The following is a 23,907-nucleotide window of genomic DNA, read 5'->3' as shown; positions in this document are numbered from 1 at the left end:
AGAGAGAGAGAGAGAGAGAGAAATAGAGGGAGGGAGGGAGGAGAGCAAGGGGCTTGCCAAGCTCACTCAGTTGCCTGAGCCAGGCCTGGCACAGAAATCTTGAGCTCCAGGCCCTTTTGACTCCCTCTTGTTCTCTGCGTTTATCTCATGTTCTTCCGACTGCTCCTCTGGCCAGCAAGGCCCTTTCAACTCAGATTCACCAATTCGCCATCTGCACTTGCCAACTCTCCCCTTGCAGAGCCTTACACTGGACCAGTTCCCAAGCTTTCCCTGGGGCAGCTCCGAGACTTATCTGCTCACAGCACCACCCAGTGCAGAGCCTCAAGGGGCACCACTCATACCACGATCTCTCTGGATGGTGCTCCCCGTGCTGTGCAGTGTGGTGACCCAGGGCCCGGCTTAGTGGAAATGTCAAGGGCTTTGCGCAAATGCTCCGCACGCATTAGTAAAAAAAGAATCGAGACTACCAGACGAGGCATATTTTTCAAGCTGGCAGTCATCTTCCCACTGGGAAGCGAGCGGATAGCTGATGAAAGGGGAGGATGAAATGCAGCAACAGAGAAGGACACAGCTCCCGTCATGCCAGCCAGGGAGGTGCAGCCCAGGAGCAGGAACGTCGATGGGTCACAGGCAAGGAAATGAGACTGTAAATCCCAGTTTGTAGAGCCAGACAGTCCTGACTTTTCTTCCTCTCTTTCTTTTTTTCTCTCTGTAGAGGAGTTTTCTTAGACACCATCCTCCCCCGTCGAGACGACAATGGCATCCGGCCAACCATTGGCCAGCGTGTGCGGCTCAGCCAGGGAGACATAGCTCAAGCTAGGAAACTGTACAAATGCCCAGGTAACTGTGAGCCCTGGGGACTCCCAGCACCTCCCAGCGTCCTGTGGAGTACAACTTGATGCTTTTTGAACACAGCTCCCCTTGCTGGAATAAAACCTCGGGGAACCTAAAAGGATCATTCCTTGGCAGCTGTAATTGCTGGTGTCTTTCTTTTAGGAGGTGCTAGACAGTATGGAAAGCCAAAATGGTGATGGCAATCATAGGTCTTGAAGCCCATAGTTGGACTTGTGGCAGGCTTTGGACTTCTTTGGCAAAGCTAAGGGGAAGAAGGTATAGTACTGCAGTACCCAGGTACCAAAGCAGAGTGACCCTGTAACAGTAAGAGCGCCTCTCCTTTCTGTAGGACTGGGTTTGATGGTTTGGCAACACAAGAACAAAGGAGGACTTTGCAGGAAGACAAAGAATGAGGACAAACACTTTTGAGATGCTAGGGGTCAGTTTCCTAAATACTACAGACAGAGGAAGTCTTAGCGCTATAAAGGAGGTTGTTTCTATGGGCTCAGAGTCAATGACCAGCAGTCTTCCATTTAAGACTAAGTAGTACTCTGGGGTTTGAGAGAACGCCTCAACTGCCGCCAGTCCAGCACTCCCTTCTCCTTGAATTGGCCCTTTTCCCTTTTCTCCCCAAGGCTTCAGCACCAGCCCACCCCTGCTTCCTGTGGGTGGTGATGGTGATGAAAGTGCCTTGGGCCCTCTAAGCTGCTGAGTGTCAGAGCAAAGCATTTGTCCAAGCAGCCAGAGCTGTACCTTTGATGTGATAGATAGCACGGGAGGACAGGGGTCGGAAGAGACACTGGATGAATCCTGGCAAAACTCAAACACTAATAGACAAGAATGGGTCACAGAATTTTGTGAGGTCTTAAATAGGAAGTCAGGAGAATAGATTACCGGTGAGAGCCGGGATTATTCATGCTAGAAATCCACTTCACAGTAAAGTAGAGCTTTAGCCATTCTAACAAATCAGTATCTTCCTTGAGCAACTCACTGTGCCTAAAGGGGCTCGTAGGGTGCTATATACATGTTTTTTACCCCTCCCTTCCCCTTCCTTTCTTTTCCCTTCCTTCCCGCCCACTCCCCTTACTTTCCCTCTTCTCTTCCCTCCCTTCCCCTCTCCTCTCCTCCCTTCCGATTTGGATACAGAGTTTGATAAAGACATGGAATATTTGAAATGGAGGCCACTGGAGAAAAATTTAGGCTGTCACATTGCCACACTGAGCAGCAGGTCTGCGGGGCTCGCTGTGTGTGCATGAAACTGGGCAGTGTGTCCACCTAGCCATTAGGTGTCTGGGGACACGTTAGGGCTGAAATGCAGGATGCACATATCATATGGCCTTGATGAATTTAAAGGGAAACCTTATAGCATTCTCTGGGAAATGCCATAGTACTTATTTAGTTATAATGTATATGCTGTGTATTTCCCAAAAGGATTGGAAGCAGCTGGTAAATACCGTGGAGCTATACAGTAATGTATCTGTTCTTGCAGAATGTTGATGATTATTCTAAAATAATTTCCATGGAACCCTCAGGGGGTGTAGACTGCCGGGCATAATCCTCATGATGCCTGGCAGTTGTTCAGTAATGTGATATGGAAGCCCCAATATCCAGGATTTCCTGAGGCCAAGGGTGGGTAGTTCTCCACCTCTCCCTTCCTGCAGCTCCAAAAAATATGGAGCTTTGTGAAGGTTCAAGTAATAACTGAGAGCTAAGGCTGTTGCTATGCAGAGCTTGAGTCGCTTGTAGTACAAGGTCCTTAACAATGCTTGTTCCCCACTCTTTGCGGGTGGTGCTTTCTACACCGGACAAGCCAGTGTCTTTGTCTTTGGGATTGGAATCCCAAGGCTCAGGGAAATACAAAGCCTACAGCTCCTAAGGTGCAGACATTCTTTTGTTTTAAAGGGACATATTAGAGGAAATAATTTTCACATGTATGTCCTATGTTTGAGATTCATCACCAGGCAGCTGTCAAACTTGCAAAAAACTGAATCATGTGCTGTCGAGTATTCGAGCTTCCTGTGCCTCTCCACTTTTCTCTGCTTTCTTAACTATTTGGTAGCTCTCTCAGAGGTGCATAGCAGGAAAAGAGGTGAGATTTAAAACAACAACTGAAATGAGCTTCAAAACTGAAATGGATTTCAAAATTGAAATGAGTCTCAGAGCATCTTCTTTCTTTTTTGCTTCACTGGCTTGCACTCCCATGGTCTCCCTACCCCAAATGTTATTGTTAGCAGCCACGATGGCCACAATGTATGGAGCACTCACTGGGTGCCCAGTTGACCCGTTGTGCGTAATACAGTGACTCTGCTCAGCCTCTGCGGTCCACCCTGCTTATTTTACAGACAAGAAAATCAGTGCCCGGCCAGTAGCCACACAGCCTGCCAGACAGTTGAGGTTTGACTTCAAATCTGGACCATGCTCAGTCTTGAGAGGCACAGGAGGGCCCTGGGTGCTGCTCTTTGGCACTGCATGCTACTTTCTTTATGTCACTGCCTCACATCCGTCCTTGTGAGGACTTCGGCTGGTAAACGGGTGTTTTTGCTTGGTGGCCCCAGGCAGGAGCTGCACAGGCAGCATGGTACACATGCCAGTGTCACAGTTGTTGTTTTGCTTGTGCAGCATGTGGGGAGACCCTGCAGGACACAACAGGAAACTTTTCTGCACCCGGTTTCCCAAATGGCTACCCATCTTACGCCCACTGCATCTGGAGGATCTCCGTCACTCCAGGGGAGAAGGTAGGTGGGACGTTAATTACGCTGCCGTGACCATTGCACACTACGCACGTGCACCAAATTGTCACGCTGCACTCCAGGGATACATCATGGAAATAATCATGAATAGTTTTTAAAGCTAGGCAAGAAACCTCCTGGGAAAGGATGGCTTTCTGGATGACACAAGAGGACACTAGTAATAATAACAGCTCTTTTGTTAAGAGCACACAGCACGTGGCAGGCACAGGCTGCTTGCTTTACATTCACTATTTCTGGACTTCTCAACCAGTTTCACCCATACAAAGGGAGGCCTAACACTTGCTAACTGTTCATATAAGTTATAGATTAAGCAAACCGTTTGTAAGGCAAAGAAGGCTCTATCCTTCCTTGATAAGTGTTACAATGATCCAATTTAGAATTGGCAAGGTCCAATTTAGAATTTATTGACATCTTGATTTGCTGGTCTGGAAGGTGGCAATGTGGGGAGAGCTGACCCCCAAATGCAGTCAGGCCCTCCCCTTTCCTTCTGACTCACATTTGGTACTTCAGGAGCACCCCCGCCCCAACCCACACTCCCAAACACCATCCGCCCCTATCTTGCAAACGGCTGTTCCTTAGCTGCCCCTCCAGTGGGTGGGCTGGCCAGGTGTGTACCTTTCTTGCTTGGAAGCAGGGATCCAAGTGGGTCAGCGCTGAGGGAGGCCTAGAGGCCAGACAAACTGCATGGGCATGTTCCTGTGGCTCTGAAGATTCCATGACCCTCTAGAGCTAAGCTGAGGACCAGGGCCTCTTTACCCTAGTCCATGGGTAATGTGTTCTCAATCCTATAACAGAGTGAATATTCTTATAGTCATTCCTTGGACATTAAGGAAATTGCTTAGGTTCACTGCAAGATATAGAACTGGGAATGGAGACCTAGGCTTCATATTCCAAAGTTTATCTTTTCAATCAATGTCTCTGCAAATCCAAGTGCTTTTCAGAGGCGTTGGTGGTATAATGGTTGGCATAGCTGCCTTCTAAGTGTTCTTTAGATTGTCTCAGCTTACCTGCAGCTGTGTTTTCCTTGGGTTGGGGTAAGGGGACACCACCTGTGTTCCCAGTTATCTCTACAATGTCACAGTTCACAGCATGTCTCATAGTGTTATAATTGCTGGTATATTTGTCCCCCTTCTAACCCTAAACTCATTGAGGACAGGTTGACTATCCTCAGTCCGAGGACTCCACACAGTGTATGGCACATACTGAGTATTTGTTGAAAGGATAAGGAGACATATCTGGGGCTTAGTGAAAAACTGGTCATCAGGGTAGCAGTGGGTGTATTGGAATTTTTCAGGTGCCTATAGACAACCACAAGCATTGTGAATTTATAGCTTCAAAAGAAGTCCATTGAAGTGTTGAGTTAAGCATAGTGTGATAACTAGAAAGAAAGGCCTAGGACCATTACGAACTCTCTCTGTGGACTAGGTTCTATCTTCAGTATGTTATGGGGATCATTTAATTTGATCCTTACATCAACTTCACAAGGCTAGGTGCTTTATCTTGCTTATTTCATTTGCTTATTTATGTGTTTATTTATTTATTTGTGGTACCAGGCATCAAACTTGGGACCTTGAGCTTGCAAGGCAGGCAGTGGAATCACTGAGCTAAATCCCTGGTCCACCTTGCTTATTTTGTAGGAAAGAAAAGAAACTGCCTAAGGCTACTAAGTGCATGGCAAAGTTAGGATTTGAACCCGGCCAACTGGACTTGTGAGAGTCTGAACGCTTGACCATCATCTCATATTGTTATACAGAGGGAGCATGTTAGCAGATAGACATTTGAACATGCACTTATGATACACAATGCACTTATATACATGCATGCACTGAATCTTTGCTCTTGCACATTTAATACAGCGTGGATGTCATCTTGTAGCTGAGACTCCAGATCTTCTGCGTTGGATGGATGTGACGTCTCTATTTCTAACAGGAGGGAGGCAGGCAGGAGGAGGAGGAAGAGGAAAGGATCTAGTAATCTCCAAATTGTTGATTTTATTCGCACAGCACACGCTATGTAATATGTTTGAAACATGTAAGCTTCACCAAGCCTCAATTATTAGTCCTCACTGGGGGCAGGGAGAATATACATCACTGAAATATCTGCACCAATTATTCCATTTTCTGCTTCGCCCAGCCTTCCCCAGAGCTCCTAGTAATTAACAAACTTGGTTGATTTGAGTATCACCTCTCGTTCATCACGTCTTCCTCTATGGTCTTTATGGTTCATTAACATACTTAAAATAATTAGCCTGAATAATTATCCGGTTTATTTAGAATATGAATGTGTTACCAAGGAGGTTGTACTAAGATTTCCTTTCCTTGATTTTACAAAGCAAAGGCTAAAGAATTATTGTGCAAGCAGCTTACAAAGTATTCCTGAGCTTGATTACTTAAATAAAAGCTCTGTGGAGATTTGAGAGAAATCTAAATTACATCCTTGACTTTAGTTTGGGTTCCCCCACTCCCTGGCAGTCTGATTTAAAGGAAGGAGGGACATTTGCTTGGTACCAGCCTTTCCCCTAAAGCTTCCAAGGTGATTCAAATGTTCAAGTAGGGTTTTAAAGACCAGTGTAGTTTGAGAGTGACATTATACACATGCACACACACATATGTACATGCACAGGGATAGAGATAAGCTGGCCTGTTATTTTATGGTACCCACTCTTCATTGCCTAGGAGATCACAGGGTTTTGTGGAAGATGCTACTTGTCCTGGGACCTGACTGCAGGGCAGGATTGCTCAGAGGGAAGAGGTGGGTACTTTTACCACCAGACGAGATGGACAGTCGAAGCTGGTACCAGTTGTGGTACACTGTTTGGTATGATCTGACTTTTAATTACCATTTATGGAGTTTCTACTATCTGCTGGGATTGGCACTTATAAACTCTATACAGTTTCTTGTGCAGTCCCCTCAACAACCTAATAGTGTGCATATTGATTTGAAGATGAGGAACGCGAGGTCCAAGAAAGTCAAGTATCTCCTCAAGATTCCAGGGTTGGTAATTGGTGAAGGTGAGAAGTGTAATCTGCTTGACCCTAAAGACACCTGCTCGGAATCTCTATATGAGAGGGAGTAATGCATTCCAAAGATGATCAGATTATGTCCACTGGGCGGTGAGGGAAGGGCTTAGAAAAGAAGGGACACGTTTCTGGACCGGGGGAGGGTTTCATTAGTGTAGCTGTATCAGGGAGCCCTTGGAAAAAGGGAGTCTGGCTCTGGAGGTTGTGGAAAGTGAGCAGAGAGTTTCACTTATGAGAGAGGGATATGGGGATCTGCAGAGGTTTCCTAAGTATGGGAGGGATCTGGTAAACATGAGATACAAGACTGACCTGGAAGCCCTAGTATGCAGAATTGTGGAGGCACACCAGGGAGGGGCAGCAGCAATGAGGAGGAGACACGGAGGGGAGCAAGACTGGGTAAGAGGGGAGGGACAGACACCTTAAAGGGAAAAGAGCCATCAGTACAGGTGCTATGCAGATATGGGGAGGGTCAACAGCAGAGGAAAGGAGGGATAGCACTGAGGCAGGATGCCTGGGTGATTGAGGTGATGGGTCTTCTATAGTCAGGTAGGTGAGAGGGGAACACTTGGGTTTGAGGTGCTCTCACAGCTGGGGACAGTAGGGAGGGCAGGATCCACCCAAGGAGAGAGGACTGGCCAGTATGGTGACAACCAGAAAGGACAGGTGCAGTCCAAGGAGACCAGGGAACTGGAGAACAAATAACCATCTTCAGATTTGGGCAGGAGGGATCAGAACCTGTACACTACAAATCCTCCAGCCTCAAGGTTTACTTGAAGACAGTGTCCCTGGGCTGGTTGGCTATCAAAGAAGTAACCGGGAAAGGGACAGAGAGTGAAGATGTTGGACACCAGTGAGCTGCTGAGAGAAAGGTCCTTAGAAATGGAAAAGGTGGGCTGGGGATTTAGCTCAGCGGTTTGGTGGCCTGCTTCGCAAGTGCAAGTGCAAGGACTGGAGCTTGATCCCCAGTACCAAAATAAAAGAAATGGAAAAGGAACAGGGTCAGGGGTGTGTGGGCTGCTTAGAGCTGGAGAGCTGAGAAATGATAGAGCAGAAAAATGCTACAGAGAGTCAGCCTAGAGCTCTGATGAGATAAGCTACTGTTTCTCAGGGTACAGGACGCACAGGCATCTCTTGGGTGGAGCTTGACAGGAGTGGGGCTGTGGTGAAGGGAGAAGGGAAACCTGGGCTCCGCTGTAGTCCATCTTCTGAGAGAATCCCAGGCTGGAGGGAGGTGGGGGAACAGGGCCCACTCACTGGGTAGCACCTGTGTATTGAGATGCAGCCTGCAGGACCACTCTGTCCTCTCTACTAAATAATCACTTATTTGGCCATTGGGACTTCCAGCGAGGGACCTCAGGGATGTTCCAGAGAGCAGGAATGATCCCACCCAGCCTCAGCTTAACCCGCTGCCACCCTTGCCTTCACTCTTATCTCTTTGCCTCTTCATCTCCCTCATTCCAGGCACATTCACTGTCCTGGGCTTATGGTCCAAGGCCTCAAATAGCTCCTTGCCTCAGCTCCATAGCAGTTTTTCTTTATTTCTCTGCCCATGGAGCTCCTAGTCCTTGTAGATTAAATCGCACCTTCTCTGAGAAGTCTTCTCCAGGCAAAATTTCATTCTCCCATCTCAGGACTGTCTAACCCTCCCTTTTCAGCATTTATGCCATAGTGTCCTCGTTGGTGTGCTGTTTCTACCTTTTCCTCCTGCTCTGACCTCCCTTACGTAACTCTCTCCATTTCCCAGCATAGACTAGCACACAACAGGTGGCCAACCAGCAATGAATGAGTCAACTGTAGGAAGACTTTTGTATACACCGTACCTCAAAAGTAAGGTCATGGCCGAGGGGACATTGATCATAGAGGTGGTTAGATGCACTCGGGCTAACCCCAGAGTCTCTGAAATGATTGATGAAATTATAGGATCTTTTTGTATCTCTGAACTTCATCAACCCCCTTACCTCCTTCAAGGTACCCTTCTAAATCTAAGTCTCAGTCATCCTGGCCAGTCTTTTTAATGCATCTTGTTCTCCGTAAGCCACCTAGTGACTTCAGACTGATTTCCCAGACAGAGCCAAAGGACCCTTCTCTTTCTCTTTACTCCTCATCCTGCCTAAGGTTTATTATTTAATGTCACGAGGTTTCCTGTGCCTGTGTCTTTGAGAAGACCCTCCTCCTGTGGTCTGAGGGCCCTGTATGCTAAATGGTAATGTGAGAATACTGGTATGCACAGCGCGTCTTTCAGAACTCCTCAGGCTTTGTTGCTCAGACTCAGTCTATGGTAATTTCTTTACAGATCTTCCTAAACTTCACATCCATGGATTTATTTAAGAGCCGTCTGTGCTGGTACGATTATGTGGAGGTCCGGGATGGATACTGGAGGAAAGCCCCTCTATTGGGTGAGTGGACTTCAGACAACTTTAAGAGAGGAGCAGTTGAGTGTTCTCTGGAATGCTGTTACTGCCTGGAAGGGTCCATCGCAACAGCAGTCACAGGAAGCCCTAAGGGCCTATGTCATTGTAAAACTCTGAACACTTCATTTGGCCATGCATGTTAAAAGCTCTTAAAACTGTGAATAGCCTTTGACCTGGCAATTCCACTTCTTGGAATTTATCCTAGGGAACTAATTAAGGAAGAGTGCAAAGCTCTAGCTATAGGGATGTGCACTGAAGCAGGGAAAATTGAAAGCAATGTAAATGTTCAACAGTAGGAGTTAGCTGAATAGACTATGATACATCTTTTCAATTTAAAATTCTCTAGCCAGTAAAAATAAAGTTGGAGGTGACTATGTATTGGGTATAAAAAGTTGTTGGTGGTCTACTGTTAGCTGCAAAAAGTATGTTACAGAGTGGAATATGGAGTAGCATTAATTAGAAATATATGCCTACATATATATATACAGTGATACCTCACTCCATACATTTAATTCATTCCACAATTCTGGAAAAGACAGCCACATTGGTGTTCATGCAGGAAAGATGGCCGTGGTTGTTTTCATCACCCAATGCAGAGCTTGTAAACAGAAACAAAATTTTGCCGAATACTTCTGTGTATGAACCAAGTTGTTCGCAAACAAAGCATTCACGAACCGAGGTACATAAGTATCGACATTGCAGACTTAGATGCCGTAGCACTTGTAAGTGAATGAGATGGGATTAGTATAATAAAGTGAGTAGTAGAAATGTGGTGGGCTGAATACTGAATATCCTGTCCGGGATCATTCAAAGCAAAATTACTCAAAATATTCTGTAGGTTGAATTCAATGGGAAGGAATCATATGTGTTCTATCATAAAAATATCAAGTAAAAGTATACCTGTGAATCAGTCACATATACTTATTTCAGGATAAAATTTTAAAAAATCTCATTCTGTTCTTGATTTAGCTATATTTTACAAATTTTTGTGATCACATGTATTATTTTTGTGAGTTGAACAGGGTATGACCTCAACCATGATGAGGCAGCTAGGGCCTTTGAGTGATGGACAGCAGGCAGGTAGTATAAAGAGAAAAGCTAGTTCACTCAGGACTGATCACAAAAAGAGAAATCTTTCAGCAGTAGCCTGGGAAGATTACAACTGTAAGGAGAACTAGTGGCTTAGGACCTGACACCATGACTTATTTAGGCTGGGAATGGCAGCCACGGTAGACTGGAGAGAAAATTGCAAGGATAAGGAGCCAGTAGGAAGGTCTCAGCTGAGGAATGGTTGTTCTCATTGTTAGAATAGTCTGTAGTGTGGCTCCTGGGCTGGAGAAGTCTAAGAACTCGGTGAGTAGTTGGTTCCTGGTCTATCTTCATATGAACAGAAGAGCCACTCTTGTTATACTGAGATTGAAAAGCCTGAGAATGAGCTGTTGCTGAGACAGTTGGCTGAAGATGCTACTAGCAAAGCAAGAAGAGGACTTAGCTGGGAAGTTTCACTGCTGGACCAAGCCTAATGTCATGTTGGCTTAGGGGAACCAAGAATGGGATAGGTCAGAAGAGACTGGGTAGAAGGTCTGGCTATAACTTCCTTCAGAAAACCTGGCAGATGTGAAGCTATCAGATACAATAAAAATATAGTGAATGTTTAAAAGTTTTAAAAAATATATTGGAGTAAAATGCACAATGCCATTAATCCTCCTCAAAATATTCTCCCTTGCTTTGAACACATATATCCATCGTTCTTACCACTGACTACAGCCGTTCTAGAAGTCCTCTTTTGCGTCTTCAATTGTGTTTTTGTGGCTGCCTTGAAGCCCTGGGTTGATTCCAGACATTTACCTTTCATGGGCGTTTTAACTTTGGGGAAGAGCCAGAAATCCCACAGTGCCACACCCAGTGAATAAGGGGGACGAGGACGCACGGTAAGATTTTTACAGACTGCCTTTCCATTGGGTGGTCCTCAGCAGCAACGTTTATCCTATTTTGGATCCCACCTGGGAAGATACAACAGAGGACTTCCAGAACTGCTTCCAGATGCGGCAAGAATGACAGAAGACATGTGTTTGAAGCAGAGGAGCATACTTTAAGGGGGGATTAAAGGTGATGTGTCTTTTATTGCAATTAATTTAAAAAAACTTTAAAATTCACTGTATACTTCGATCACACTGCATACTGTATGACTAAAGTAAGCTACTGCAGGAAGAGCACATAGGCACCTGTGACCATGAATTTGAATTCCTTGTGGTAAAATAGGTAGGAGTTCCTGTCCTTAGGAGCACCAAAGAGCTGGGGAGCAGCCAGAGCAGACTGAGTCTGAGCACCAGGTTGCCCCAATTAGGAGCAATCTGTCAGGTAGTTAGCAGTCCGAACAGGCAACCAAGAAAGTGACCTCCAGGCCAAGTGTGCACAGGAATGTGTACACTGCAGAACAAGTGGATTATGCCACCGGTGCAGTGGAAGGGGAAACGCTGTCTTGTCCTGGATTTCTGTTTCCTCCTAATGTAAGCAGACAGGGCAGGTGTTAGTAGCTAGCAGCGGGTGAGGCTTTACAGGTAGCACTGGGTTGATGTAACAAAATCAGAGAGATGAATCCCTGGAGTAGAGTTTCCCAAACCTGGCTGAGCACTAGAGTCCTGGGAAAGTTCTGAACCAGAATCCCCACAAAGTGGGTCAGAGAACGATTGTGTTGACCTATAAATACGTGGTTCATGTGCTTGTGTCCAGTGCCAGGACACAGAGAGTGGCCTGGAATGGTGCTCATCAAATTGTTGAAGTGGTTACCTCTAAGAAAGGAAGCGTAGAGGTGGTGGGCAGCTTCCTGTTCTGTTTTGTGCAAGACTCCGTTGTTTGGGTCTTTTACAAGAAGGCCTTTCACAAGAGCTGTGTGGAAGACCTTCATGAGAACATGGCATCCGGCAATCACAACCACTCAACCTCCTGAGTCGCTGAATTGTACTTGTTCATGAGAAAGCCCAGCTCCCCAAGTTACACTTTCTAAAGCCTCACAGACAACTAGTGGGTGAGATCAGATCAGAATTCAGATGTCCTGGTGAGGGGAAGAGGTGAGTGCTAAAATTGATCAGGGTGTCCCTTAGCTTTGCCGGATAAGATACATTATGTCTTGTTTATCTGAAATTCAAATTTAACTGGATTTCCTGGGTTATTGTTGGCTAAGCCTGGCAGCCCTATGCACCCACCCCATCCCACCCCAATGGAATAGAGGAGTTCTCTGTTACTAGGTTCCCCAGAGAGGTCCAAGGTACATTCCAAGAACGAGCATGTGCAGATTTCTAGGCATTCCCTTTGCCTGAACTTGAAGCAGGCATTTTCTTACAGCAAATCCTGTATTTCTGGCTACACTTTCATTAGTGGGACAAGATTTTGACAGTTTATTGCTGTAGGTGATGGTTTGAGGGGTTTTTTGTTCTGTTTGGGAGAGGTTAGGACTAATATTTTTGCACTGTACTGTAAACATTCCTGTGTGGTTGGTTTGGGGTGTGTGTGTGTGTGTGTGTGTGTGTGTGTGTGTGTGTGCGTGTGTGTGTGGTGTTGCAGCAAAGGCACGGCTCAGTGCCCACGGCCGTCATTCTTCCTTTGTAGGAGTTCTCCTTTGCCAACTATTTGGCCTGCTCTGATGTTTCCAAATGCAGTTGTTAGTGAACTTTTGTGTTTGGAACAAGTGCATTGTGTCAGCTGAGCTGGTCCCTGGGAGGGGTCAGGGCCATGAAATCTGCTGGGAGGAGGCAGGTCAATGCCCCTTTGGCAGGAGGGACAGCAGATTAGGGCGGATTGTGAAAGTATGCATCTTGCTCTGAAAAACTATGCATCACATTTTTTTCCCAGGGCAGTGTGTGAAAATCCAGGCATAATACATGCATAACTTTTTATGAATGAGCCCTTTATGACTCCCCATGGAGGCCACTTGTAGTGTCCTCATCTGTATTTCCTCTTCTTGATATCCTTATTAAACTCCTCCTCCGCACACAGGAGCTAGATTTCAGTTTAGGAATTTGACACCTTTTGTCCAATCCAATTTCTGTCCGGCCTGATTAGTCTCCTTGGGAGGAGGCTGTTTTGGACCCGGGTTTTTTCTTAGAGATGTCAAGGGAAAATGAAATCGACTGAGAACATTTCATAGCTTGGTAAATATCTCAACTAGGTTTTTCAGTTTTCAAGGGCAACTTAGGAGATGGTGCCTAACGGGGAAGGTGTTAGCTGCATAGAAACTCATCCGGTTGCCTGAAATACTGTCCTGGAAATTGGATTCCCCTCCCTGATTTGTTAGAGGAATTATTCTAAACAATGTAGTTTTGTGTGCAGAACTGTCTTTGGGCATTCTAGATCACCACAATGTACACAAAAGCCCTTTTACTCCTTTCCCTGAAATGAAGAGGGAAGTTCAGAAGGGCCACGCCAGCTCACCAGTGTCCTGTGGGCCTCGTACTGGGGCGCCCTCGTTCAGGGCAGCTTCCCCAATAAGCAGAAGTGGCAGTGTGAGGCCAACAGCAGAGCCTAGCGTTTCCCCATTCTTGCTCTGATCTTCTTTCATACTTGTCTGTCTCTAAACTGGAAAATAGGGATGATGCTTGCATTTCCACAGAGAGAGAGAGAGAGAGAGAGAGAGAGAGGGAGATCTAGTGTCTATTTATTCAAAATTGTACAATGATTAGAATTTCACCCAAATTCCTTTGGATGGTGCTGGTTTTGATGGTGATGAAGAAGAAGTTGATATTGATGATCAAAGTCCAGGTCTCAGACCACCAAGCTTAAAATTCTGCTTCTACCTCCAGCTTTGAGAAAAATTCTCTGATCCTCAATTTTTCTCATCTGCGAAATGGGATTAGTAATAGTCCCAAATTCAGGTTAATGTGTTAAGATGAGATAATCCTGGTAACACGGTAGGACAGTATCTGGCACAGACATGATCAATGACAAAAGGGCTTCTATTAGAGGTATGATGGTGAAGATGAGAGTTCTGAGATGTCAGGCAAGGGACAGAGTAATGCGTAGTAGTTGAGAGCTGCAAAGTGACTTGAGAAGAGGGCTCTGATCTGTAATGTGTTCTGCTAAGTACGGCCCTGCAAGACCGTCAGTACCTCAGCTGCAGTTCCTACCTCCTCCGGAGTACTGAGCAAACAGGTCGTCTTCTAACCGTTCTGGGTGGCGGCGGCTCATCCTATCCAGTTAGGGCTGGAGGCGGTGCAGCAGTGAAGGTCCCTCTCTCCTTTGGAAACATTCCTCAGTGGCTGTGACAGCTGCAGTTTGAAAAGGAGAAACTTGGACTTGAAACTCAAGCTAGGCTAGGCAGGAGCTCTGCTGGCAGTCTGGCGTGGTCTAACGGCCACTCTGTGTGCTGTCTCCCTGATGGTAAGCAACACTTCCTCCTGCTTCTGTGTTATTTTCCAAAAACTAATAGACACTAATTTGCCACACCAGAGGAACCATTACTGAAGATTTACAGGCTCTGATGGGCTTTTCCTTGCCAAAATCTCAGCAGCAGTTTCGCCTTATCTCTCTGAACTTTAAGCTCACCAAACTCAAACAGCTACAGGTGGCCAGAATCAGAAGGGAGTGAAGATGAACAGCTCTCTCCCTAAGCATGGGTGCTGTAGTTGGCCATTTGGAAATGCCCCTCATAGCTCTTTCCTCCTCCAACCTCAGTGTTCCCCACTTTTCTCAGAAGGATAGAGCAGAATTAAAAATAGCTTTAAGTGGCTTGTCTAGTGCCTAACATAGTATTGACAATAAAAATGTGCGCAATATATCTTTTAAATGGACTTTAAAAAAATTGAGAGCCCACCAATCTGGTGATTTACACCTGTAATACCAGCACTCTGGGAGTCTGATGAAGGAGGATCACAAGTTCAAGCCCAGTCTGGGCAACTTAGTGAGCTCATGTCCGGAAAAGAAAAAAAAGAAAAGGACTGAGATGTACAAAGACCCGGAATTTAATCCTCAGTACTGAAAAAAAAAAAAAATTACACACCATGCAATTCATTAAGTCAATAGATTTTAATATGCTCATAGAGGTGCATGGTCAATTTTAGAATATTTTCATCATCTTCCAAAGAAAATGCACAGCCATTAGTACTCACTCTCTATCTCCTTCCACCCAAAACGAAAGAAATTCGGTGATGCACTCGGTAGATTCTTGGCAGAGACATGTACTTCTGGTCCAAGCAGACCTTGGCTGCTCTGTGTTTTTTTTTTTGCAGGGTGGGGTGGGGTGGGGGGTTGAGGCAGGATCTCCCTAGGTAGCCCAGGCTGGCCTCAAACTTGAGGTTGATCCTCCTGCCTCAGCTTCCCTCACATGCTGGGATTGCAGACATGCAATGCCGCATCTGCTGCTCAGTATTCTGAACTGACCAGTAAAACAACCCACTTTCCACCCAACCCCGTCTCTGTCCTTGCCCTGGGCTACGGTCCTTAAATTTCATTAGGAGTGAGATGACCAAAGATTGTCACGTACTAGGAAGCTTGGCCTCCTCCTTTTCCTTCACAGAAGGTCAAAGCTTCAGACTGTGCACACAAGTGCCTAAGAAACTCGAATTTTTTTTCAATAACAAAAGTTTATACTTATTACGAACCTCTTTTCTATTAGGCAGTAGGAACTTAATTTCAGTCAGTTCTTTCCCTGGGAAGGGAGTACCAGTGGGAATAATCTGTGCCCAGCTATGTGTCTTTTTCACTCATCTCATACCTGAGACGCCATTCCTGACACCTGCAGTTTAAAGAAGGGGAGGTTGTCTGACTTAGAGTCTATAGAGGTTTCAGTCCATTGTCATTTGGTCCAAAGCAGCGTGGCCTGGCACAGGGGCATGGTGGAAGGGAGCTGCTGATGGCACGGCACCCGCGAACAGAGTGTCAAGGTTAGGGGCTGGGAAGTGAGATGAACCCTTCCAGGCCGTGCCCCCAGTGACCTTCTGTTCCACTCAAGCTATTATCCCCATGGTCCAGTCACTTCCGAAAGCCCAGCTGTGGGTGTACGGATCTCGACGTAGACCATAGATAGCATCATGGAAGTTGGGGTGGTGGTGCTGACAATATCACGGTCGTGCCTAGGCCTGCTGGGAGTCCTCATTCCTGACCAGCCAGTCCTCCGGTCTCATAAGAGGCTGCTGTGCTCCTCTTTGTCTCAATCCTAGGGCAACTCAGAATGGGATGGAGGCCACATCTCCCTCCAAGTGTGAGAAGCATTCTGTGGCTCCTCAAGTCCTCTGGGCTAAGGGGAAGTCACGTCCATTCCCCCTCAAGGGCTGCGAATGGCATTGCTACCATCATACCGTGTTTAGCTGGAGGAACAGGGCCGCGTGTTTTTACAGACCACACAGGCACTTCTGTTCTGCCCTTGTGAGAGGCAGGGGAATCCAGTCTTTTTTACCCCCTTAGGCTCTTCCCAGGGACTGGGGGACACAATTTTCTGCTTCTCCCAGATCCCTAAACTACCTGGGATCTCTGTTGGCCTTTTCTATCCAGGGTCTCAGCTTAGGGTGGGACGGGGGACAGGTCCTTTTAGGAGCTGCCTTATGCCCTGTCCAACCTTTCCCCTCTCTCCTCTCTCCTGTAATCTAAGACCACAAGGATGGGGAACGATTCTCTTACTCACTGTGCAGTCTTCCCTATCTTTGCTGTTGTGACCAGCCTTGTAATATTCAAAAGCCAAAATGATTTGATTTCTTTGTCATGTGTTCTCTGCCTCTCTCCCGAGGCAAAGAAAGCAGAATGTTCAGTGTCGCAAAGGGAGGGCATGGATAGCACAGGATACACTGAAGAATGAGTGTTCATCACTACCTCAGTGCCTGATTCCACCAAACCTCAGAGCTGCCTTGGGCCCATTTGGAGGAGGCGAGCACCTCGGCTACACCCTGGGTGCTTTGAGTGACCAGAATCTGGAGCCCTTGCCTGAGGCACAGAGGTTGTAGGACTCCTTCAGTCCTGTGTTTCAATCCGGTATGTGTGACAGGAGCAACAGTCGCGGAAGGCTACTGCTCACTTCGGACCACCTTGGAAGAGTCAGTTTGTCTCAATCAGCATCTTGCACCTCCTTGCTGTCCCAGGCATCCTGATTGTCTTTTCTACTTTTAGGTAGATTTTGTGGTGACAAAGTCCCCGAGCCCCTCATCTCCTCAGACAGCCGGCTCTGGGTGGAGTTCCGCAGCAGTAGCAACATCCTGGGCAAAGGCTTCTTCGCGGTGTATGAAGGTTTGTTCATGACAGAGGAAGCCACGCGGGTGGCTGCTGATCCGCTTGTCTTTCCCATGCACTTGCTGTCCGTCTTTCACTCCAGAGCTTGGCAGTTTGCCAGGCCCCCTAGAGTAGGGGTCATTGATTTAAGGGGTCAGCTGAGGACCGCAAGCCATTTCCTCTACATTCAGAATGCAGAGGCCAGCTGTGCTCATCTCAGAACTGTCATCTACCTGTCACCAGCCCATTGAATCCTTCCTGTCCATCTGGGGAGTCGGCTGCCCCATGTGAGGGTGATGTCAGGGTCCAAAACCCTGCGGATGGCAGTGGCTCTGGAAATGTGTGAGTCTAAGCAAAGGGGCTGACCTGATTGCGCCTCTGTTTCGCTCATGAAAAGAAGGCTTTGGACCATGTCAGGGAAGGTCCAGCTGCGTTTCCTAGAAGGGCCTGTGAGGCCACCCTGAGGGCAGAGCAGACTCTGAGCTGCCGCCCCAGGCAATGCTACTTCTACAGGTTTTGTGTGCTGAGCTTTCCTGACTCACGCCCCTTTCCATCCCATCCCACCCTCTCCAAGGTGAGACATTAAAAAAAAAAAAAAAAAAAAAATCAAGGGCCATTTTCGGCCTCCAATTGTGGTAATTAGAGAGGATGTCTTGTTTTTGTGAAAGACCTAATGCACACCTCTGTGTGTGTGGTCACACACGTGTATCTTTTAAGTGCAGCCATCCTCACCCAGTACATTAGAGTCACCTGGGGAACTCTGCAGCTTTGTGCTTTCCCTCACCCGAATGGGAGCCCCTGGGGGTGTGGCCCAGGCTCTTATAGTTGGAGCAGTTTCCCAGGTGATCTGATGCACCATGAAGGTGCTACATGGTTATCTTCTGTATATGAAAAAGTTCAGAGCAGAAAACACGCATTTTATGCCTGAGGCACAGTCTTTGTTGTATGGAGATGAAAATGTTGGTGAGTGGAGCCACCTAGTGGTGACCACTGACACCCATCTTCCTCTGACCGGGAACCCGCTTCCTCCTATGCTTTTTCTAAAGCTACATGTGGGGGAGACATTAACAAAGATGCTGGCCAGATCCAATCTCCCAACTACCCTGATGACTACAGGCCTTCCAAGGAATGTGTGTGGAGGATCACCGTGTCGGACGGGTTTCATGTGGGACTCATTTTCCAAGCATTTGAGGTGAGCCCAGCTTGGATGTCTCCCTAAAGACGTAAGTGACAAATTTCCTTGTTATTGTCCACTCTGTAAGGATGGGTTTCCAATTTCTGGGTTGAAAACAGGAACCTAAGAGACCACGTTACATATTAAGCCCATGGTGAGTTGTGCCTGGACATCTTATATCAAACTTTCTGCAGCCTTTGAAATGTGGTTCACCCCTTTTTTGGAAGGGTGCTAGAAGGGGCGAGAGAATAGTGGAAGTGAAAAGCTAGCCTGAGCTGGGCATGGCGGCACGTACCTGTAATCCCAGCACGCGGGAGGCTGAGGCAGAAAGGTCGCTATGAGTTCAAGGCTAGCTTGGGTTACATAGTGAGTTCAAGGCCAGCCTGAACTACATAGAGAGACTATTTCACACCCCAACCCCCATGAAAAACTATCCTGGAATCCAAGGGAGTCTTGCAGAATTGTTCTTCCCTACATCTCTTAGTCTCTCCGCAGTTTGATTCACCCTTGACTTTTGCAACAAGCCTTGAAGAAACTCAGGACACACTCAGCCTGGTTAGGTTTTGAGGATGATTTTTAGGTTCCATTTTTAAATAAAAAAACCTTGAAGATGAACCATCTGATGTTAACGAAGTGGCCTCTGTTTCTCCCTTTAGATTGAAAGGCACGACAGCTGCTCGTATGACTACCTGGAAATTCGTGACGGCCCCACGGAAGAGAGCGCCCTGATCGGCCACTTCTGTGGTTACGAGAAGCCGGAGGATGTGAAATCCAGCTCGAACAGACTGTGGATGAAGTTTGTGTCCGACGGCTCCATCAACAAATCAGGCTTTGCGGCCAATTTTTTCAAGGGTATGAATCAGCAGTTTGTTTCCACTTTTGGTCACAGGAAGAAATATTGCTCCCCCAGTTTAAGAATCACAAAATCCATGTGGAGCCTTGGCACTAGACGAGACTCCCTGGGAGGGAGGAGGTGGTGACCCATTTCAGAGCCGTATGCAGGGCCCCCTGGAGTTCCCACCTGGTCTCAGGCAGGAGAAGGCTCAGCCTTGCCTTCTGCAGAACGGACTGTTCTGGACTTGCAAATTAGATTTAGTAATTTCCTTGTAGTTTACAAGGTCAAACTATACGGTAGGGAAGTTGAGCGTTGATAAGAATGTGTATTTGTACAGTAGCTATCATTAATTGAGGACTTACTGTGTGCTAGAGCCCATGTAGAGTACATGATTTACCTGGCCATTGAATTCTCCAAATAGTCCTTTGAGTTAGGTCTGGTCCTGTTTTGTTTTTTTTTAGATAGGGTCTCACTATGTAATTTAGACTGACCTGGAACTCACTATGTACCCCAGACTGGTCTGAAACTCACAGTAATCCTCCTGCCTCAGCCTCTCAAGTGCTGGGATTACAGGTGTGCGCCACCATGCCCGGCTAGTTTGTGTTTGTTTGTTTGTTTGTTTGCTTTGGTACCAGGGATTGAACTCAGATTCTTGTGCTTGTGAGGCAGGCAGTGAGCTAAATCCCTGGCCCTGGTCACATTTGACCAACAATGGGATGGACTGCTCAGGATCACTCAGACAGCTAAATGGCAACTTGAGAATCCAACCCATTCTGACTCCAGAGCCCAAACTCTCTAAACCATTGTCTTACATTCCTTGGTGTGGACTGGAGAGGCGACAGCCCCAGCCTCTGTGCTTATCCCCAGAGAAGTGGGTCTGAGGAGATGAGGGTCACACTCTGGGAACAATCTTCCGTGTTGCCTTGAGGACCTGCTGCTCGTAGGGTCTTGATGGAACCAGACTAGTACCATACAGTCAGACCCAATGTTCTTGACCCCAAGGGGCTTCCAAGCCTCCTTAGAATTGCAGGTCTTCCTTCTCTGCTTTGGGAAGTTCTGCACACTACATCCCGAGAGGGGAGCGTGGCTGTCATCCCATGAATTGCGATGGGGCATTCAGTGGCACACTGGCAGGCCTTGGAGGACAGGGCCTGTTCTCTGCATCTGAGCCTCCTTCATTAGTGCTGCAACTCTGCCAGCTTGCCAGCCACCCATGTCTGCCTTGGCAGGCTGCCTCCTTCCCGCCCCATCTCTCCTAGGACTCACAAATCCTGGTCTCTGACCTCACGTTCTCTCTCCCCTCGGCCTCCTCTTTAGAGTCTTCTGCTAGTTCCTACACAAAGGGACTAGATGTCAGGAGAATCTACTTCAGGCTGTGCCACACAGGCAGGCAGCCATGTGTCCTGATTGTAGCCTCAGTTTCCCCCTTGGTAGAATACAAGAAGGAAATTTGCTCCTGTTCTCTACCAGTTGTTGTGAAGCCCTATTGAAATGACAGCCTTGGGGGCACTTTATAAGTTGACAAATGCCAAATAAGAAGTGGGTTTATTATTACTTTTTCCTTTTTGAGGCATCCTGGATGCTGAGGCTTGTTCCGGTGAGGCCAACAGTACGACTCCTATGAGCACAATGTGCGTGCTCAGGCTCCTGTGTCAGGATGCCTCCCGTGGAAGCACATACCGGGCCTGTGGCAGGGAGGGACAGAGCCAAAGAGCCTCTTGCCTTGTTGGTGCCAGTTGGCAGCAGGCTTTGCCCAGGGCCCAGCTGGCTCATGCCACTGGCCAGGGTGCCAGTTGGCCTCAGCACCCCTCTCACCGCTCATTGGCTGGGCAGCAGGCAGAGCACCTCGCTCTTCTGGTTACTTTGGGAGGATGACAGTGGCATCAAGCACTGGGTGAGCCCTTCTGGTCCCTCACTCCCTACACAAAGAATGTGAGGACTCCACCTTGGTCCCTACCTTCCATGGCCCCAGTGTGACATCCCACTGTGCTTCAGGATTTCTCTTTGAAGGCCTGGCTCCTTCTTCTCTTAACCTTTCTGAAACAGTTTCAGGATCCTGCCTAGGTGTCTGATTATTCAGCCCCAGAACGACCCCTTCTTTTCCTAATACCACCTGGAGGGTAAAAAGAAGCCAGTGGTCCTGCTGTGCTAAGCTGAACTCTGATTCTAGCCTCTTCTCCAACCCTCATGCTCTCCCAGATCCTTCTAGAAGATTTGGGCTTGAGCCAGTGGGCGGGGAGCATGAGCTACTTCATAGCAGCACGGAACTGCTGCAGACACGGGCTCCCACTGCGTGTGGCACCTGTCACACTTGGACATCACCTGTCCACAGTAGAGCACAGCTGCAAGTGGCCACATATCCTGCTGCTCTCGCAAAACCTACTTTTTATCGACTTTGTTGAGTCAATGCCTTATCCTTCTAGACTCTAGAGGAATCATACGCCCTTTGCTTTAGGCTTACGTCCATCCCTCTGTTCTCTTTCCACTTGCCCAGGACATTACTGAGGCACCGTGGTCCTCTCTTTCTTGCCTGAGTGTCCGGCCACAACCACGGCGTCACTGGCATCAGCGGCCTCCCCTGGTGCTGTCTCTGTCTTTATCCTTCCTGACGGATTCCGTGTTTTGTTTCCCTCTTCCCCCCCTAGCAAGATTCTTGAATCTGCTGTGTGTGCCTCTCATCCCTCTGGTCTTCCTTTACTGATCCACTCTTGAAGTTTCTTTTCCTGTCTCCCTGCCGTCCTCAGGACTGCACCTGAGTTTTCTCTCACCTAAGTTAGGCGGGTCCAGGCTGTGCTCTCCCTCCACTCCCCCATCGTTGTGTCTACCCACTGGAAGATCAGAATCCACTTTGCGGTTTTTGGTAGTGATGGTCACCGTGCATCAACTGTAAGCTGGGTACTTCACAGGCATCATTTTCTGTCACCACTAGAAAGGATCATTCTTCTCATTTTAAAGCAGGCGGGAGGCTCAGGGAAGTTAAATCACCAGCAGCCCCCACAATTTGATGGGTGAAGACCCTCTGGCGCATCCAACCCAGACCTGATTCACGTAAGAGCCCGGATTTGTTATTCTCCTCTTTCCAAACATAGCCAGTGTCTAAGACAGCGCTTCAGGTAAGGTGATAAATAATTACAGGATTGCTTACTGTTTTAGCACACTTAATACTGCATTAATTTGAGGCTTCCAATTCGCTGCCTAGAATGTCTCTCCTACACCCATCTGCCCCTCGTGGCCAATGCATTCAGGCATTTGTGGAGTCCAAGAACACTCTGCTCTCAGCATTACCTCAGTTTACCATCGCTGTGGTAGATGATGGGGTAGTCACAAGCCATCCTTGGACCAGTAAAGAGCAACCAGGTTGGTGGGGAATTTGTGTACCACAGTCAAGAAAGACAGGAAAAGGAAAACAAACAAGAAAAAAGAAAAAAAGAGAAAGATGGGAAAAGGGAAATGTCAAGGAGGATTGTTGGTTAGAGGGGTTGTGTCCTTGCAGAACCAATAGGTTAGAAATCAGACAACCCAAGAAACACCTTCGAAGAGTGTCAAGAGTCTTGTCCCTGTGAGTTTTCAGGCAGGATCTGAAGAGCACCCTATCAGGAATGTTACTGAAAGGATCCCTGCTTGTATTGGCAAGACAGCTGAGTGTCTTTTAAACAGTTTAACAACTCTGAGCTGTCCTGATTTATTTTCTGGGTATGTATTCTTTCACGTTGGTGAACACCCACACGCTTGCCTTGCTTCTGACGTGGTGCTGTGAGTCAGTACTCTCCTTCCCATGCCACGCCCCCTTCTTCTCCCTTGATTGGACTGTTTTTTGTTTGTTGTTTCTTTCTACCAGGGATAGAACTCAGGACCTTGCGCTTATGAGGCAGGCAGTGGCATCACTGAGCTAAATCCCCAACCCCTGATTGGACTTAAAAAAAAAAAAAAGGTGTCCCCATGTTTTCTTGTCTCTTCATCAAGTCTCCTAGGTACCAGCCCACACTCTACCTGCCCCCTTTCAGGAATGAATATACCATGGCTTGGATGTGGAGAATAACATTCCTTTTGTTTCTAATGATCATCCTGAAGAGTCCTAAGTCTGGAGTTTTCTTTTCTTTCTTTCTTTTTTTTTTTTTTTTTACTGGGGATTGGACCCAGGACCTTGTGCTTGCAAGGCAGGTAGCAGAACCACTGAGCTAAATCCCTGGCCCAGGCTGGGGTTTTTCTTGTCTTCAATTGTGTGTGGGTTGATGTGTTTAGGGGATTCCCCAGTGACTCCCTTGTCCTTCTCCAGACACTCATGGCATTCTGTTAGCTGTTATTGAGTACCCCCAATGCATCACTAGACACTTGTTGCTGCTGAGTACCCTCCTTACTCTCTGATAGCAGCTCAGCTTCCTGGCCTCTCCCTGCAGTTTTTCCTGGGAATAGTATGGAACAGAGCCTGGTGTTTTGTGGACACTTTCAGGTCTCCCACTGCACCCTTCTTAAGAATGTCTGTAACAGTATTGCATGACTGGCTGTGCTTCTAATGCTTAGAGAATGCACATGTGTCCTCCTACTGTGACCTTTACGGAATGGCTCTGAGAAGGTCTGTGTGTATGAGGGAGAAATCCCCAGTTCCAGGCGATGAAATGAGTGGTATCATAGGTACAGATAGAATCTCATGAGTTTTTTTGTTTTTTGGTTTTCTTTTTTTTTTTTCTTT

General features: G+C 47.2%; 1 protein-coding gene across 2 annotated transcripts in view; it reads left to right on the top strand.

Moving 5' to 3' along the window:
- Tll2 (tolloid like 2) overlaps nucleotides 1–23,907 on the top strand; it is a 127,177-nt gene that overhangs the window by 84,742 nt on the left and 18,528 nt on the right. For both annotated transcript variants that reach the window (XM_010618124.2, XM_033761302.1), the window contains 6 exons: nucleotides 716–840; nucleotides 3,454–3,569; nucleotides 8,898–9,000; nucleotides 17,110–17,226; nucleotides 18,255–18,400; nucleotides 19,039–19,234. In XM_010618124.2, the coding sequence (XP_010616426.1) occupies nucleotides 716–840; nucleotides 3,454–3,569; nucleotides 8,898–9,000; nucleotides 17,110–17,226; nucleotides 18,255–18,400; nucleotides 19,039–19,234 (803 nt within the window). The remainder of the gene's footprint in view (nucleotides 1–715; nucleotides 841–3,453; nucleotides 3,570–8,897; nucleotides 9,001–17,109; nucleotides 17,227–18,254; nucleotides 18,401–19,038; nucleotides 19,235–23,907) is intronic.

Source organism: Fukomys damarensis, unplaced genomic scaffold (assembly GCF_012274545.1).
Source record: "Fukomys damarensis isolate Sample0158 unplaced genomic scaffold, DMR_v1.0_HiC HiC_scaffold_8, whole genome shotgun sequence".
NCBI lineage: Eukaryota > Metazoa > Chordata > Mammalia > Rodentia > Bathyergidae > Fukomys > Fukomys damarensis.
This window is presented reverse-complemented; position numbering and strand designations above follow the sequence as displayed.